The sequence below is a fragment of the Giraffa tippelskirchi genome, chromosome X, assembly GCF_054371585.1.
Source record: "Giraffa tippelskirchi isolate mGirTip1 chromosome X, T2T-mGirTip1v1.2.pri, whole genome shotgun sequence".
In the NCBI taxonomy this organism is placed as follows: Eukaryota; Metazoa; Chordata; class Mammalia; order Artiodactyla; family Giraffidae; genus Giraffa; species Giraffa tippelskirchi.
The window spans coordinates 28,902,525-28,922,063 of NC_137289.1; the positions used below are offsets into that span (position 1 = coordinate 28,902,525).

At 38.6% G+C, this 19,539-nt stretch overlaps 1 protein-coding gene across 17 annotated transcripts in view; it reads left to right on the forward strand.

Annotated features, from left to right (window-relative positions):
* The window catches only part of THOC2 (THO complex subunit 2), a 119,559-nt gene that overhangs the window by 3,739 nt on the left and 96,281 nt on the right, over positions 1–19,539 (forward strand). For all 17 annotated transcript variants that reach the window (XR_014075711.1, XM_081565222.1, XM_081565223.1 and 14 more), the window contains exon 2: positions 17,598–17,656. Coding sequence is in view for 16 of the 17 variants with exons in the window: in XM_081565222.1 (XP_081421348.1) it covers positions 17,598–17,656 (59 nt within the window). In the remaining variant the exon portion in view is untranslated. The remainder of the gene's footprint in view (positions 1–17,597; positions 17,657–19,539) is intronic.

Below are 19,539 nucleotides of genomic sequence, written 5' to 3' on the forward strand. Positions count from 1 at the left end.
TTTTCCACAGTAGCTCAGCAGTAAAGAATCCACCTGCCAATGCAGGAGATGTGGGTTTGATCCCTGGGTTGGGAAGATCCCCTGGAGGAGGAAATGGCAACCCACTCCAGTATTCTTGCCTGGAAAATTCTATGGACAGAGGAGGTTGATGCACTACAATCCATGGGGTGGCAGAGAGTTGGACATGACTGAGCACACACACCCACAGGCAGTAATACAGTTTTAAAATTTAATGGCCAAATGTTTTGGTTGCCATTCTTTTTCTTCATCTGCTACTAGATGATTTGACGTAGGAAGGGCATTTGGATGTTCATTAAATGTCTGACCTGAATTTTTTGGAGCAAAGTAGTGAAAGAGGAGAGTGAGAAAGTTGGCTTAAAGCTCAACATTCAGAAAACTAAGATCATGGCATCTGGTCCCATCACCTCATGGGAAATAGATGGGGAAACAGTGGAAACAGTGTCAGACTTTATTTTTTGGGGCTCCAAAATGACTGCTGATGGTGATTGCAGCCATGAAATTAAAAGACGCTTACTCCTTGGAAGGAAGGTTATTACCAACCTAGACAGCATATTGAAAAGCAGAGATATTACTCTGCCAACAAAGGTCCGTCTAGTCAAGGCTGTGGTTTTTCCAGTGGTCATGTATGGATGTGAGAGTTGGACGATGAAGAAAGCTGAGCGCCGAAGAATTGATGCTTTTGAACTGTGGTGTTGGAGAAGACTCTTGAGAGTCCCTTGGACTGCGAGAAGATCCAACCAGTCCATCCTAAAGGAGATCAGTCCTGGGTGTTCATTGGAAGGACTGATGCTGAAGCTGAAACTCCAATATTTTGGCCACCTCATGCGAAGAGTTGACTCATTGGAAAAGACCCTAATGCTGGGAAGGATTGGGGGCAGGAGGAGAAGGGGACGACAGAGGATGAGATGGCTGAATGGCATCACCGACTCAATGGACATGGGTTTGGGTAAACTCCGGGAGTTGGTGATGGACAGGGAGGCCTGGTGTGCTGCGATTCATGGGGTCGCAAAGAGTCAGACACGACTGAGTGACTGAACTGAACTGACTGAGGAGGAGAGAGTTTATAGCAAACAGTCTAAGAAATTTTTTGTTTTAGTATTTGTCTTTTTTCCCCTTCAAAACGTGCTCTAAGTTCATCTGAACTTTTATCTGAAACCGTTTTTTCATGTCTTAGTTTTCTTTTGGCATTCGTTTTCTCATTTTGACCTGTGTTTGCAAGTATAAGTCTTGGTCTATTTCCCTGGTAAGAGAAATTCATTCTTCAGAAAATGTAGCAATATCAGGAGGTTTTTCCAGGCTACTGCTTTCTTTTTTTGTTAGAAAAATTGTTCTTTAAGCATGAGTGCTATTAATGTACTTATGTGCAGGAACTTCTGTTGTCTTTAACATTTGCTGTTCCTTTTCCTCCTCCTAAGTGCATATTTTCATTTTCTTAAATGCATGTTTCGAGATAAAACTACATGTCCCAGTATTTTTCTGGGTTATATCCCCTGTCAGTGATAACAGAGGTAACACTTGCTTAACAAAGTTTAGCCTCTTGTTGTTTTGTTTTTAAAAATTAGTTGAAGCACAGATCTACATAAATTTTTTATATGTAGAACCAGCTTTGAAATGTTGCACATAATCCGGTAGTTCAGGCTTATGTTGTGTTTCTTTACTGGAAAATAGGATCAGGTAAGATGGAAAGTCAAATACTAATGTTAAAGAGTATTCACAAAATACTTAAGTTCTTGGAAGAATTTAAGACATTTTATTCAGTTTAAGTTTCACATATCTTTGACAGAAAGTAGGCTGTTCTCAGGGGCCTGAGGTCACATATCCACTATAGCACCAAACTGTCATAAAAGTGGAAAAATGCTAAACCCAATTATTTGGAGGTTATTAAGGGACTAAAATAGTCATTTGAATTTTTTCCAAGGCAGAATATTTGATTATTTTTAAAGCCATATTAAAATGGGCAACTGTTGAAGTTTTGTTTTTCTCCTCTTAAGATTTAGGATAGGGTACTAAACTGTACAAGAGGTGTAGTAAGACATGCAGCATTCTGAAACAGAATTGTTTCTTTAAGGATACTTCATGATCTTCTATTAGTGCATTACTTAGGGGAAAAGCTGGGACAAATCTGCTGATTGGGGGGAAATTCTTAGTGAGTTTTTAGTTTTCTCCAACAACTAGGGAAGAAGTATTTTATACTAGGGAAATAAAAGTATCTGTTATACAAATAAGTTGCTTTATATAATGTAATAACCCATCAGTGATTCCTTACACAGTTTGAGCGAATCTTTAAGATGCTAATTAATAGTTCATGATGACATTATCATCTGCATCCTAATGAATATGTTTATAGCTTTTGTGACTGACAAGATGGAATTACATTTCAGTTATTTTTAAAAATTATGTAACAATGACTGTACCATTAGATTAAGTGGGATTTGGTACACTGACATTTGCCCCTCCCCTCTGGAAGGATTATAGCAAAAGACATCTGCATTAAGCTTGTTAAAACAAATAGAAAATGAAGCTATTGAAAATGTGAATAAGCAGACTGAATCACTGTATGAAAGAATATTTGACCTTGCTTTTTAGTAGCCAGGGTACAAAGGGAAAGATGAGTTACTGGATTTCCTTGCATTCTTCTGTCAAAGATGCAGTATTTCCTGCTACTACATTCTAAAGGGAATTGAACCTATGGGGACAGTGAAAACCACAGCAGGGGGGAATTGTTTCAGTAGTTTATGGCAAATACTGAAGCAGCCTTGATGCACTGTCTTAACATATTTACTCTGGACAAAAAGGAGCTAGGTGTCAGGCATTTTTAGGTTATATTCTCTGATGCTAGTCTGAAGCAGATATTTTTGTATTGCCTAAGGTAATGAAGACTGATTTTGTTGCATATTTGAGATAAGCTCGTTGTAGGTTTAACTTACTTTGAGAAATTAAAAGCTTACCCACTGTCTTAGCACATTAGAAGGCCTATCTGATTCTCAGGAGAAAAAGTTGAAAGTACTTGGAGTCAAACTTAAACTGCCTTATTTTACCATTTCTGAGGTGCTCTCTGAAAATTTTTGTTCTTTTAATAGGAGTTGATTAAAAACTAATAACTAAACGAAGTTTTCAAACTATGCAGATTTAGTAATAGTTGTCTGGTGGCAAGGCATTTTTATTCTTTGGTTTTGAAAATAATTTTGTGAGACCTACAGATGAATTGTTGGCCAGAAAAAGTCCATTGAACCTTACCCTGCTTATCCTGATGATGGAGTAGTGAAATAAAAGACACAGAGAGGTGAACTGCAAGGGCATGCATAATCTGCAAAGTAGATAATCCCTCTGTGGATGATTGTAATGTGGTATCATATTTTACCTTGGATGTGATATATAAGCATATTCTGTCAGTCTTATAGTTACCTGCTTTATTGACTGGATTGCTAGACTTAAAAAAAGTAAGAAACATATGCATTCATTGGTTCTCTTTTTTTTTGTTTGAGCTTTGTACAGCTTCTAATAGTGTTATAGCCACGCGTTCCGGAAAACAAGCTCACTCAGAAGGACAATGCAGATAGTGAAGTGCAGTTTATTACACCGGAGGGCCCAAGGCAGAGTCTCCTCTTAGCCAAGGACCCCGACCAGCATTTGTGAAAATCTTTTATACCCCATGGGTCTGAACCCACTACCCCAATTTCCTTGTGACTTACATAAACAAAGGAAAGGTAAATACAATTACAATAACCCCATCATTCTTGTGTTATGTGTTCAAGCAGTCAATAATCAATAAGCCCGAGGTTACATTCCAAACAGTCAATAATAAGCCTGAAGTTACAGGAAAAATTTATGACCTGTCCGGAGGTAGGGGGATCAGTGTATGTTTTCTCTTAGGTGATGAGTAACCTGCATACAATCTTCAAGATTCCCCTGTCCGGAGGGGGTCTTATCCTTCTATTGTCGTTTCCACAGGCGCTAAGCACAGAGTTCAGAGTCCATTAGAGAGGTGGCCGAACATGATCAGCACGAACAGGCCTAAGATGGAGTCCAGGCCCTATGAATTCCTTCTTCAAAAGCAATTACTTTTTCTAAATTGTGAAATTAAAAAAATACAGAAAAGTGCCTAAAATTTAAATGTAGAGCTCAAAGAATCACTAAGATGCACACTCATGTAACTCATACCCAGCTCTAGTCAACATAATCCTCCTTCCTCTTTGCACTCTTTTACCTCCCCTGTGGTAACTGACATTTATGGCTTTCTCTTGCTTTTATTTACAGTTTTGGTACCAAATAAGTTTAAGTTTGTTCTTTTTGAATTTCATATAAATGGAATCATAGAGGATGTGCTCTAATTGTTCCTGACTGCTTTTGATCAACATTATGTCTTTAGGATTCATTTGTATTTTGCAAGTATTTGCAGTTCTTTGATTTTCATAGTTATAAGATGCTCCATTGTATATCTATACCATACTTTATCTCTTATGCTACTAATGAACAAGTTTGTTGTTTTGAGGTTTTGGCTGTTACCAACAGATCCAATAGGGCCATTCTTATACAGGTATTTCGGTGTACACAGGTACATGTTCACCAACTTCAGCTCTACTAGATATTGCCACACTATTGCAAAATATACTCCCATCAACAGTGTATGAGAGTTCACCTTCACATCCTGGCTAACATCTAATATTGTGCTATGTGCTCAGTCACTCAGTCATGTCCGATTCTTTGCAACCCCATGAACTGTAGCCCGCCAGGCTCCTCTGTCCATGGAATTCTCCAGGCAAGAATACTGGAATGGGTAGCCTAACCCTTCTCCAGGGGATCTTCCCAACCCAGGAATCGAACCAGGGTCTCCTGCATTGCAGGTGGATTCTTTACCAGCTGAGCTACCAGGGAGGAGGCAATTTTATACCACTATGACTAACAAACTACTTTATACACAGTAGTTTGTTAATCCCATAGTCCTAAATTGTTTCCTTTCCGCCTCTTCCCTTTGGTAACCACAAGTTTGTTTTCTGTATCTGAGTCTGTTTCTGTTTTGCATATGTGTTCATTTGTTAGCATAGGCATCTGTTTTAATTTTTTACTTTTTATTTTGTATTAGGGTATAGCTGATTAACAATGTTGTGATAGTTTGACAACAGTGAAAGGATTCAGTTGTACATATGTATTCATTCTCCCTCGAACTCCCCTCCCATCTTAGGGAGCCCTGTAACACTCAGCAGAATTCCATGTGCTATACAGGCCTCTTTTTGTATATTATTGGTCATTTGGATTTTAGTTTATTGTGAAAGATCTCTTTATATCTTTTTTCCATTTTTTGATTGGATTGTTCACATTTCTTTCATTGATTTGTAGTTCTTTCTGTAGTCTCTATTTGTACCCGTTGTGGGTTACACCGTGTGTGTGGCAAATCTCTTTTGTTATTCTTAGGCTTGTATTTCCACTCTTACAGTGGTGACTTTTAATGAGTAGTTGTTCATTTTAATGTAGTTAAATGTATTAATCTTTTACTTTCTGAGTAATACTTTATTGTGTTAACTAGTTTCTCTCCATTCTAAAGGTAATGAACTACCCTATGACTTTTCTGGAAACATTATGTTGCTTTCCTTTTTTAAGTCTTACCTAACTGGAGTTGATTCAGTTCAGTTCAGTCGCTTAGTCGTGTCCAACTCTTTGCGACCCCATGAATCGCAGCACGCCAGGCCTCCCTGTCCATCACCAACTCCCGGAGTTTACCCAAACCCATGTTCATCGAGTCGGTTATGCCGTCCAACCATCTCATCCTCTGTCGTCCTCTTCTCCTCCTGCCCCCAATCCTTCCCAGCATTAGGGTCTTTTCCAATGAGTCAACTCTTCGCATGAGGTGGCCAAAATATTGGAGTTTCAGCTTCAACATCAGTCCTTCGAATGAACACCCAGGACTGATCTCCTTTAGGATGGACTGGTTGGATCTTCTTGCAGTCCAAGGGACTCTCAAGAGTCTTCTCCAACACCACAGTTCAAAAGCATCAATTCTTTAGTGCTCAGCTTTCTTCACCGTCCAACTCTCACATCCGAACATGACCACTGGAAAAACCACAGCCTTGACTAGACGGACCTTTGTTGGCAGAGTAATGTCTCTGCTTTTAAATATGCTATCTAGGTTGGTCATAATCTTCCTTCCACGGAGTAAGCATCTTTTACTTTCATGGTGGCAATCACCATCAGCAGTGATTTTGGAGCCCAAAAAAATAAAGTCTGACACTGTTTCCACTGTTTCCCCATCTATTTCCCATGAAGTGATGGGACCAGATGCCATGATCGTAGTTTTCTGAATGTTGAGCTTTAAGCCAACTTTTTCACTCTCCTCTTTCACTTTCATCAAGAGGCTCCTTAGTTCTTCTTCGCTTTCTGCCATAAGGGTGGTGTCATCTGCATATCTGAGGTTATTGATATTTCTCCCGGCAATCTTGATTCCAGCTTGTGTTTCTTCCAGCCCAGCGTTTCTCATGATGTACTCTGCATATAAGTTAAATCAGCAGGGTGACAACATACAGCCTTGACGTACTCCTTTTCCTATTTGGAACCAGTCTGTTGTTCCGTGTCCAGTTCTATCTGTTGCTTCCTGACCTGCATACAGGTTTCTGAAGAGACAGGTCAGATGGTCTGGTATTCCCATCTCTTTCAGAATTTTCCACAGTTTATTGTGATCCACACAGTCAAAGGCTTTGACATAGTCAATAAAGCAGAAATAGATGTTTTTCTGGAACTCTCTTGCTTTTTCGATGATCTGGCAGATTTTGGCAATTTGATCTCCGGTTCCTCTGCCTTTTCCAAAACCAGCTTGAACATCTGGAAGTTCACGGTTCACGTATTGCTGAAGCCTGACTTGGAGAATTTTGAGCATTACTTTACTAGCATGTGAAATGAGTGCAGTTGTGCAGTAGTTTGAGCATTCTTTGGCATTGCCTTTCTTTGGAATTGGAATGAAAACTGACCTTTTCCAGTCCTGTGGCCACTGCTGAGTTTTCCAGATTTGCTGGCATATTGAGTGCAGCACTTTCACAGCATCATCTTTGAGGATTTGAAATAGCTCAACTGGAATTCCATCACCTCCACTAGCTTTGTTTGTAGTGATGCTCTCTAAGGCCCACTTGACTTCACATTCCAGGATGTCCGGCTCTAGGTGAGTGATCACACCATCGTGATTATCTGGGTCGTGAAGATCTTTTTTGTACAGTTCTTCTGTGTATTCTTGCCGCCTTTTCTTAATATCTTCTGCTTCTGTTAGGTCCATACCATTTCTGTCCTTTATTGAGCCTATCTTTGCATGAAATGTTCCCTTGGTATCTCTAATTTTCTTGAAGAGATCTCTAGTCTTCCCCATTCTGTTGTTTTCTTCTATTTCTTTGCATTGATCGTTGAGGAAGGCTTTCTTATCTCTCCTTGCTATTCTTTGGAACTCTGCATTCAGATGGGAGTATCTTTCCTTTTCTCCTTTGCTTTTCGCTTCTCTTCTTTTCCCAGCTATTTGTAAGGCCTCCTCAGACAGCCATTTTGCTTTTTTGCATTTCTTTTCCATGGGGATGTTCTTGATCCCTGTCTCCTGTACAGTGTCACGAACCTCTGTCCATAGTTCCTCAGGCACTCTGTCTATCAGATCTAGTCCCTGAAATCTATTTGTCACTTCCACTGTATAATCACAAGGGATTTGTTTTAGGTCATACCTGAATGATCTAGTGGTTTTCCCTACTTTCTTCAATTTAAGTCTGAATTTGGCAATAAGGAGGTCATGATCTGAGCCACCGTCTGCTCCTGGTCTTGTTTTTGCTGACTGTATAGAGCTTCTCCATCTTTGGCTGCGAAGAATATAGTCAGTCTGATTTCGGTGTTGACCATCTGGTGATGTCCATGTGTAGAGTTTTCTCTTTTGTTGTTGGAAGAGGGTGTTTGCTATGACCAGTGCGTTCTCTTGGCAAAACTCTATTAGCCTTTGCCCTGCTTCATTCTGTACTCCTAGGCCAAATTTGCCTGTTACGCCAGGTGTTTCCTGACTTCCTACTTTTGCATTCCAGTCCCTTATAATGAAAAGGACATCTTTTTTGGGTGTTAGTTCTAAAAGGTCTTGTAGGTCTTCATAGAACCATTCACCTTCAGCTTCTTCAGCATTACTGCTTGGGGCATAGACTTGGATTACCATGATATTGAATGATTTGCCTTGGAAACGAACAGAGATCATTCTGTCGTTTTTGAGATTGCATCCAAGTACTGCATTTCGGACTCTTTTGTTCACCATGATGGCTACTCCATTTCTTCTAAGTGATTCCTGCCCACAGTAGTAGATATAAGGATCATCTGAGTTAAATTCACCCTTTCCTGTCCCTCTTAGTTCGCTGATTCCTAGAATGTCGACGTTGATTCGGGGGTTGCAGTATATTGTCGTGGTTTATGTATATGAAGAAAGTTCAGCCTCACACTTAAATAGTTGGCAAAAGGAAGAGAATTTTAGTAGTCTTTTCAGATAATTGTAGATATTTTTTTCATATCATGTCAAAATTTGTCAAATTGTAGTTTCTTAATGATTTGTTGCAATGCCAAACCTAAAATCACATCTGTGTACTCCTTGTATGTTGTTACATTGAAATATAGTTGTCTCTCTTTTACTTGGAATCTGTGTTTTACCCATGTATTATTTTGCAACATCATGCATTGGTCAGTTGGAAAATACTGGTTCACCCAGTGATGCAGCACTTCCAAATATGACACAATGCATTGTATAATATAAAGAAACCACATTCTTTAGTATCATCACTGAACTAATCAGGAAAGTTGTTATGAACTGTGAACTAGCCAAGTCCATGGTGCCAGCCAAGTCCATGGTGCCAGGTTAAAGTTTTCCAAAATTCTAATCTTTGTTTGAAGCCTTACCTTTTATCATTGGCAACAGACACTCAGTTTTTCCCCTTGAAGTGACTGGCTCACTTGGTTCATTTTTGAGAAAATTCCAGCCAAAGACCCAAATCTGAATAACCATAGTTTGTCAGTTCTTTCAAGTAAAAAGAGCTTCCCTTGTGGCTCAGCTGGTAAAGAATCCACCTGCAATGCATGAGACCTGGGTTCGATCCCTGGGTTGTGAAGATCCCCTGGAGAAAGGAAAGGCTACCCACTCCAGTATTCTGGCCTGGAGAATTCCATGGACTGTATAGTCCATGGGGTCACAGAGTCGGGCACGACTGAACAAGTGACTTTCACTTTCAAGTAAAACGGGTGTTCTGTGAAAAAGCAGCTAGTTCAGCTCACAATTCAAACAATTGCATAAGTGATTTTCCTGGAGACAACCATGGTATTTTGGTGTGTGACAAAAATGTTTCATGTATACTTTCCAATTTGTCACATAGAATATTAAAAATACGTTTTCTAAAAAAAAGACATGTTCCCAGGGCTAGGATTTAATAAAATTAATAATCTTCACTACCCCATCTGAATGCAGAGTTCCAGAGAATAGCAAGGAGAGATAAGAAAGCCTTCCTCAGCGATCAGTGCAAAGAAATAGAGGAAAACAACAGATTGGGAAAGACTAGAGATCTCTTCAAGAAAATTAGAGATACCAAAGGAACATTTCATGCAAAGATACGCTCGATAAAGGACAGAAATGGTATGGATCTAACAGAAGCAGAAGATATTAAGAAGAGGTGGCAAGAATACACAGAAGAACTGTACAAAAAAGATCTTCATGACCCATATAATCACGATGGTGTGATCACTCACCTAGAGCCAGACATCCTGGAATGTGAAGTCAAGTAGGCCTTAGAAAGCATCACTACAAACAAAGCTAGTGGAGGTGATGGAATTCCAGTTGAGCTATTTCAAATCCTCAAAGATGATGCTGTGAAAGTGCTGCACTCAATATGCCAGCAAATTTGGAAAACTCAGCAGTGGCCACAGGACTGGAAGAGGTCAGTCTTGGTTCCAATCCCAAAGAAAGGCAATGCCAAAGAATGCTCAAACTACCACACAATTGCACTCATCTCACATGCTAGTAAAGTAATGCTCAAAATTCTCCAAGCCAGGCTTCAGCAATATGTGAACCGTGAACTTCCAGATGTTCAAGCTGGTTTTAAAAAAGGCAGAGGAACCAGAGATCAAATTGCCAATATCCACTGGATCATCAAAAAAGCAATAGAGTTCCAGAAAAACATCTATTTCTGCTTTATTGACTATGTCAAAGCCTTTGACTGTGTGGATCACAATAAACTGTGGAAAATTCTGAAAGAGATGGGAATACCAGACCATCTGACCTGTCTCTTGAGAAATCTGTATGCAAGTCAGGAAGCAACAGTTAGAACTGGACATGGAACAACAGACTGGTTCCAAATAGGAAAAGGAGTACGTCAAGGCTGTATGTTGTCACCCTGCTGATTTAAGTTATATGCAGAGTACATCATGAGAAACGCTGGGCTGGAAGAAACACAAGCTGGAATCAAGATTGCCGGGAGAAATATCAATAACCTCAGATATGCAGATGACACCACCCTTATGGCAGAAAGTGAAGAAGAACTAAAGAGCCTCTTGATGAAGGTGAAAGAGGAGAGTGAAAAAGTTGGCTTAAAGCTCAACATTCAGAAAACTAAGATCATGGCATCTGGTCCCATCACTTCATGGGAAATAGATGGGGAAACAGTGGAAACATTGTCAGACTTTATTTTTGGGGGCTCCAAAATCACTGCTGATGGTGATTGCCGCCATGAAATTAAAAGACACTTACTCCGTGGAAGGAAGGTTATGGCCAACCTAGATAGCATATTTAAAAGCAGAGACATTACTTTGCCAACAAAGGTCCATCTAGTCAAGGCTATGGTTTTTCCAGTGGTCATGTATGGATGTGAGAGTTGGATGGTGAAGAAAGCTGAGCGCCGAAGAATTGATGCTTTTGAACTGTGGTGTTGGAGAAGACTCTTGAGAGTCCCTTGGACTGCAAGGAGATCCAATCAATCCATCCTAAAAGAGATCAATCCTGGGTGTTCATTGGAAGGTCTGATGTTGAAGCTGAAACTCCAATACTTTGGCCACCTCATGCGAAGGGTTGACTCATTGGAAAAGACCCTAATGCTGGGTAGGATTGGGGGCGGGAGGAGAAGGGGACGACAGAGGATGAGATGGCTGAATGGCATCACCGGCTCGATGGACATGGGTTTGGGTAGACTCCGGGAGTTGGTGATGGACGGAGAGGCCTGGCGTGCTGCAATTCATGGGGTCGCAAAGAGTCGAACACAATTGAGCGACTGAACTGAACTGAACTGACTTCATTAAGGACATTTTCTTTATTGTAGGTACAAACATATAACAGATAAATCTTAACACATTTTTAAGTAAACAGTACAGTATTGTTAACGATAAGTACAATGTACAACAGATCTTTAGATCTTTTTCATCTTGGATGGCTGACATTTATACCCATTGAACAGCAGCTTCCCGTTTATCCCTCTAGCCCCTGGCAACCGCTGAAATTCTACTTTTTGCTTATGTGAGCTTAATTACTTTAGATACCTCATGTAAGTGGAGTCATGTAGTATTTATCCTTCTGTGACTATTTTGTTTAGCATACTATCTTCAGGGCTCATCCATGTTGTTGTATATGACAGGATTTATTATTGAAGAACGTTCCATTGTATATTCATGAGGTTTTCTTTATGTACTCATCTGTTGATGGACATCTAGGTTTTTTCCTACCTCTTGGCTATTGTGAATAATGCTACAATAAATATGAGACTGCAAATACCTCTTTGATCGCCTGACTTCAACTCTTATGAGTAAATACCTAGAATTGGGATTGCTGGGTTGTATGGTAGCTCTATTTTTAATTATTTGAGGGACTCCTGTACTATTGACCATTTTACATTTCCACGAACAGTGCACAAGGTTTCCAGTTTCTTCATATCCTAACACTTATTTTCTGTTACTTTTTAAAGAAGTTATTTTTTAAAAACAGGTGTTTTAGGTTCACAGAAAAATTGAGAAAAAGGTACATAAATTTCCCATTTACCCCCTGTCCCCACACATGCATCACCTCCCACATTATCAACATTTCCCCACCAGAGTGGTACGTTTGTTACAATCGATGAACCTGCACTGACACATCATAATTGCCACGATACATAGTTTACCTTTGTTTTCAGTCTTGGTGTTGTACATTTTATGGGTTTAGACAAATGTATAGTGACATGTATCCATCATTATAGTATCAGAGTATTTTCGCTACCCTATAAATCCTCTATGCTCTGCCTGTTCATCTCTCTTCCCAGCCCCTGGCAACCATTGAACTTTTTACTGTCTCCATAGTTTTGCCTTTTCCAGAATGACATATGGTTAGAAACATACACTGTGTAGATTTTTCAGATTGACTTTGTTGACTTATTAATGTGCACTTAAGGTTTCTCCATGTCTTTTCATAGCTTCATTGCTTTATAGCTTGTTTCTATGTGGCACTGAATAATATTCCATTGTGTGAACGTACCAGTTTATTTATCCATTCACTTGTCGAAGGACATCCTGGTTGCTTCCAAGCTTTGGTAGTTATGAATGAAGGTGCTATAAACATCCTTTTGCAGGTTTTTGTGTAGACATAAGTTTTCATCTCCTTTGGGTAAATATCAAGGAGTGAGAGGGTTGGATTGTAAGGTTAGAGTATGTTTACTTTTGTAAGAAACCACTAAACTGTGTTCCAGTGTGGCTGTACCTTTTTTCCTTCCCACCAAAGATGATTGCGAGTTATGTTGCACCACATCCCCACCAGCATTTGGTGTTGGCAGTGTTCCAGATTTTGGCCATTCTAATAGGTGTGTTGTGGTATCTCATTGTTTTAGTTTCCATGTCCGTGATGATGTATAATGTGGAATATCTTTTCATATGCTCGTTTGCCATCTGTATATCTTTTTATGAGATGTCAGTTAAGGTCCTTTGCTGGTGTTTGAATTGGTTGTTTTCTTATTGTTGAGTTTTAAGAGTTATTTGTATATTTTGGATAATAGTCCTTTATCAGATGTCATTTGTTTGCTTGCAGTTTTTTGATAATGACCACTTTTGCAAGTGTGAGGTGATGGCTCATTTTGTTTTTGATTTGCTTTTCTCTGATAATAAGTGAAGTTGAGCATGTTTTCATAACCTGTTGACCATTTTGTCTGTCCTTTTTTTTTTTAGACTATGCCTTGTGGCATGTGGGATCTTAGTTCCCCAACCAGGGATCAAACCCATGCCCCCTGTATTGGGAGCGCAGAGTCTTAAGCACTAAGTCACCAGGGAAAGACCCTTGTAGATCTTCTTTGGAAAAATGTCTATTTAACCCACTCCAGTATTCTTGCCTGGAGAATCCCATGGACAGAGGAACCTGGCAGGCTACAGTCCATGGGGTCTCAGGAGTCGGACATGACTTAGTGACTAAACAACAATAATTCTTTTTTTAATCAGGTTGTTTTCTTGCTATTGAGTTGTAGGTGTTTCTTACATATTTTGAATATTAGCCCCTTATCAGATACATGGATGGCTCACAAACATTATTCCCCCTATTTCATAGGTTACCTTTTCTTTTTTTTGGCCACAGCTCTAGGCATGCAGCATCCTAGCTCCTCAGGGATCAAACTGTGTCCCCTGCAGTAGAAGCATGGAGTTTTAACCACTGGACCATCAGGGAAGTCCCCTGCCTTTTCATTTTGTCATTTCTTTGCTGTGCATATGGTTTTCAGTTGGATGGTCCACTTGTCTGTTTTTGGTTTCATTGTCTGTGCTTTTGGTGTCATATCCAAGAAATCATTGCCAAGACCAATGTCATAAAGCTTTCCCCCTGTTTTTTTCTAGGGGTTTTATAGTTTCAGATCTTATTTTTATGTATTTAATCTATTTTGAGTTGATTTTTGTGTATGATATAAGAAGTATCCAATTTCATTCTTTGTATATGACTATCCATAATGCTGTTGAACATCTAACAAATTTTTCAGTTTAGTAGTTATGTTCTTTAGCGCCGGAATTTGTTTGGTTCTTTTAAAATTTTCTGTCCTTTTGTTAAAATTTTCCTACTCTTCATGCATCATTTTCCTGAACTCACTGAGCATCTCTAGGATGGTTATTTTAAATTCGTTGCAGATAATCCATATACCTCTAAATCATTAGGATCAGTTTCTGAAGACGAATTTTGTTCCTTTTATTGGACCAATTTTACCTGTTTCTTTATGTTCCTTGTAGTTTTGTGTTGGTATCTTTGTATTTGAAAAAACACTCTTTTTATCCCAGGCTTTGTTGACTGTTTCAGTGCAGGGAAAGGCCTTTACCAATCAGCTTGGCTATAGATTCTGGGAGCCTCTCAATTTTTTCTCTGGATATGTCTTCTCTGGCCTAATCTGTAGATTCCAGATTAGAGGGATTTTCTACAAGCTTTCCCTCTCTTGCATCCTCTGGTGTCCATCTGTTGTACCCTAGGGTCCTCTGAAGCAGCAGCACGCCAACCAGCTTTGTTTTGTTCTTAGTGGCTCCCAGGCAGCTAAAGTGTGCTGGGTACTGTCAGTGCCCCGAGCCAGGCTAGACAGAAACCAGTCTCTCAGGCAGGGCCCTCTCCCCGTAAGCTGGACTACTGGGCACATGCTCTAGTCTTCTCTTTCTCCCTTGAGGGAGAGATTGCCAAGCTGTTGGGCACCTTCCTGACCCCCCCCGAACTCCCTCACTGCCCCCGCCTCCGGAAAAATGTTAGATGTATATATAGTCCAGTCTCCTCTTTCCCTCCTCAGAGAGAATTTGGAAATTGGGAATTGCCTTCCAGTTGTGCGGTGCTGTGCCAGGAGTAGGGACCGTGGTGAAAGAGTGTCATGTATTTTCCTAGGAGCTTTAATGCAGCTGGTTTAGTTCTTGCCTGGGGTGCAGGAGCCTCTTAACTGTTTCTGAATTTCTCATAAAGGGAATTGTGGATGTGTATTGTTGAGTTGAGTTGTGTTTGTATGGGAGGAAGGAAGGCCTGGGGCCTCCTATTTTGCCATCTTGCTGAGCCACTCCCATCAAGGACATTCTTAAGTAAAACTGGCTTTTGTTTGTGTGAATGGTCATGAGAGATGTAATGAGACAATTTGATGACATCTTACATGAGACTGACTTTATTCTTTGATTTCTTTTTTTTAAATTTTTTATTCTTTGACTTCTTGATTGTGAAGAATTCAGTGAGACAGTTTGGTGCTACTACCCTGATGAGTGCTAAGGTGCCAGCAGTCTCACCTTCCTGTGCTTTTGAATTATTACTGCAAATGTCAGTACAGTAAGAAGGGAAATGCAGTCTTAGTACTATTACGAATATAGTTTTGACCTTGCAGAATGCCAGAAAGTGTCTTGGGGATCAGGGGTTTGTGAATCACACTATCAGAATTGCTGCTTTATCAAGTTATAACTTTTTTTCTTATTCCTAATTTTTAAAAGTTTAAAAAAAAAAATAATAAAATAAAAAAAAATAAAAAAAAAGTTTTTAAAAAAATAGTGAATGGGTATTGAATTTTGTCAAATGTCGTTTATGCATAAAAAGACGTAGAAAACTAGGAATAGAAACTTTCTGAACTATTTTGTGATTTTAAAAGTTTAATGTGGTAAATTAATTTGAACCAACTTTGTGTATTTGGGATAAACCCATGTTAACCTTGATGTATTTCAGTATTTTTCAATTTATATATCTGTACGTATTTAATGGAGCTTCCCAAGTGGCTCAGTGGTAAAGAATCCACCTGCCGATGCAGAAGACGTAAGAGATGCAGGTTGATCCCTGGGTCTGGGAGATCTCCTGGAATAGCAAATGGCAACCTGCTCCAGTCAGTATTCTTGCCTGGGAAGTTCCATGGACAGAGGAACCTGGCAGGCTACAGTCCATGGGGTCACAAAGAGTCAGACATGACTGAGAGAGGAAGCACACACATATATTTACTTCTACGCTTGTTTAAATACTATAAGCCACTATTATTATTCAGTTAATATTAGCATTACCTGTATACTTAACACTTTTTTCCCCTCATCATTTCTTGCTGCAACTCTAAGGTTCTATCTGGGATCATTTTTATCCCACCTAAAAGATGTCCTTAAGCATTACTTTTAGAGTGTGTGAACTGAATTATTATTAGTTTGAAGTTCAGTCCTATTTTGTGTTTTCTTGGAATTATGTGTTTTGTGTATAGAATTTTTGGTTGGCAGATACTTTGTTTCAAAAGTGTTAGCTGCTCAATTTTCTGTAGCTTTACTGTCATTATGCCCCGATATGGATTTCACTTCGGCTCTGAAAAACTGAATCTGTGGCTATTATTTCTTCGAATAGTGCTTTTGCCCTGTTCTCTCTTCTTTCTGGAATTCCAATTAAACATACCTCTTTTCACTGTATATCGTATATCTATCTTTTGCTGTGTTTAAATTAATGAAGAAATATTCAACACACAGCAAGTCTTTTTTTTAAAATTTTGAATTCTCTGAAAAAAATTCAGCTTTTTGCTTTTAAACTTTATTATTGGAAAAACACCCCAGTTTGAGGAAGCAGGTATAATAGCTCCCCAATGAGATCGTCAACCAACTTCAGTATTTATCAACTGCTGGCCAATCTTGTTTCATCTATAACTGTACCCATTTTCCCATATTATTGAAGTAAATGTTTCACGTAAATATTTCAACATCTGTCTTTTAAAGAATCTATAAAATATTCCAGTTGGCTCATAAATGTTATTTTTAAAAATATTTGTTTGAAACAGGATCCAAGTAAGGGTCCATATACTGTGATTGTGCTACAGTGTGATTGTGCTCTGCTTAGTCCCTCAGTCCTGTCTGACTCTCTGTGACCCCACGGACTGTAGCCCACCAGGCTCCTCTGTCCCTGGGGATTCTCCAGGCAAGAATACTGGAGTGGGTTGCCATGCCCTCCTCCAGGGGATCTTCCCAGCCCAGGGATCGAACTCAGGTCTTGCGCATTGCAGGCGGATTCTTTACTATCTGAGCCACGAGGGAAGTGCATACATTGCGATAGATGTACTTGTTAAGCCTTTTTTACCCTGAGGATCCCCCACCATCTTTTATTTTTCCTTGTAATACATTTGTTGAAGAGACTAGGCCGTTGTCCTGTAGAGTTTCCCACAGTTTGTATTTAAGTTTTGCTCCCCCTCCTCAAAGACAACTTCATACGTGGTGGTGTATTTCTTGTATTAGGATCAGGAGGCACATAATATCTGATTGCGTCTTAGGATGTGAACAGCCATTGATAGATGCCTAGATCCTTGAATTTATTAGGGACTTAAAAATGGTGCTGTTCTATCATAACTTTGTTTCTTAGCTGAAATACTAGCAAAGGCATTTCTTATCAACTGTTGGTTTGTATACAAAAGGCAGAATAAGTGCTTGATTTTCATTCTTTTATTTACCCGTTTTCATTCAAAATAATGTCTTGATTCATTAGCATTTTCCAGTTATGTTTTTTAGGTTTATTTTATTTAAATTATAAACTAATGGACTTAAAATATGTGATACATTTCCAGATGTTTTTAGTTGATAGACTTTGCTCTATAAGGATTATGTGTGTTAGAATTAGAAATTAATACAGATTATTTGTTTTATTCCAGTTTGCATTTATGCCGGATCCTCAGTGAAAATAAAAGCCACGATAGTTCAACTTATAGAGGTAAGACTTTTAAAAGTATCATAGCTATGAGATTTGGCTTGGTCAAAATTAATAAAATACCCTGCTTTCCATTAAATTTTATAAATAGAAGAGAAGAGCTAACATGGAAAGAGAAACTATTCTGATCTTGTTTGTACTAGGAAACTTGCAGAAACTGAGGTTCAATGTTTTTACTAAAGCTGGTTATGTTTAGGTGGTATCTGGGGATCTTGTTAAAGGCAGTTGTCATGGAAAACATTACAAGCAAAGGAGTTGTTTATGACTGCACATCTCAAATATGATTTATTAAGTAAAGTGTTATGCAATGAAACTGAATGTAAATTTTTAGTTATTTTAATTTTAAATGATTTACTGTTTAATTTTTATGAATTTAAAATTAGGTATATGGATTCAGAAAAGGAGGGGCAAAAACAAAAGCAATGATGCCCAGTAATTTAAAGCATTTTCATATGTAGCTTTCACTGGGGGGGTAGAATCCATGACTTTTTTTTTTCCAATCTGGAAAAATAATTTATAATAAATATTCTATTTTAAATAAGTTATTAGATAATTTTCTGTAAATGTTTACTTTTATCAAAAATTAAATATTACCTTAATATGAAAGTATATACTTTTTGAAGAACGTTTGGATTTTTGAGTAGAAAGCGTTTTCAAATGAGTGAATGAACCATTTTTCTTTCTGTCATTTGGATAAGACTCGTTAACATTCCTTGCTCAATCCCCAAAGTTATTTTACAGTCATCCTGCTTTTAAAATTTCAGATCATTCATAAAGATTTTTGAGGTTGTTGATATAATGCCTTGTTTGAATAAGTCAGTTGACTGTCAGAAGAGTAAGAAACTAAAAAAAGAGTCCTTTTTAAAAGGATTTGGATAGTTTCCCCCCCCATGTTTAAAACAAGTTTCTAACTTCTCAGTTAACTTGGATCTTGTTTGTGTTTGAAACCTTAAGTGGATAAAATAAAAAAAAAATTCTCAGAAAAACTATAAATAGCATAACAGGGTGGTTACTCTTCCAGTTTTAAATGGAACTATTTAGATCTTTAATAACTATCAGACTTGTTAATTTGCATGGTTGTTCTGATTCACATAGGAAACCCAAAATAGTAGGAGTGTGGCCTCATTGGCTCAATTGCGGGGGTTCTCTCTTTCTTGCTCTTGCCTACTTGCAGGGAACTGAATGTTGTTTCTTTAGAATTTCCTTTGTATATCTCAGGGGGATTGAGTTTGGGTATTGTTCCTTCTGCCTTTTCTCTTTTTGCCTCTCTCTCCAAATTGATTTCATTTCAGGAAAGCAGTTTCCCTTGTACATGCTGCTGCTTTTATAAGTTCTTTTTATAAGTCCCCTCCCCCCCATAAAATAACATAGTAGGAATGGCTGATGAACATGAGCATTCGTAGTGATATTTGACATAACTAGTGGCTAAAATGCTCAAATTTCACAAAGAATATCTAGAATCTCTAGAAGTCCCTTTTACTTGTGGCTATTCTTGAAGCTGCTTTTTCTGAAATGTTAGCATTTATTCTTTTCTGTATAATCATAAGGGTTGTAAATTTTCCTCCCCATTGTAAATCTAAAGTTTTTCAGTTTTAGTGTAGATTTGGCAGGGTTTTGTGGACTAGCCTTGGTAGTCTCCAAGACATCACTTACTGTTTCTGTGGATAAAATGCAACGGGAGTTCCTAGCCATTTAAATGGGCATTTAAATGACATGTGAATTGGGGACTGTCTTTACTACTTTGTGGATTACATTGTGATTGTTTGTGTGTCAGTGTCAGCAAAATGACCTGGGCCATTTGTTCTCTATTTTAATCTCCTTTGATTAAGGTTAGAATTCCCTCAGCCCCTGTGAGCCCATATTCTTATGGGAATTTAATTTATGAT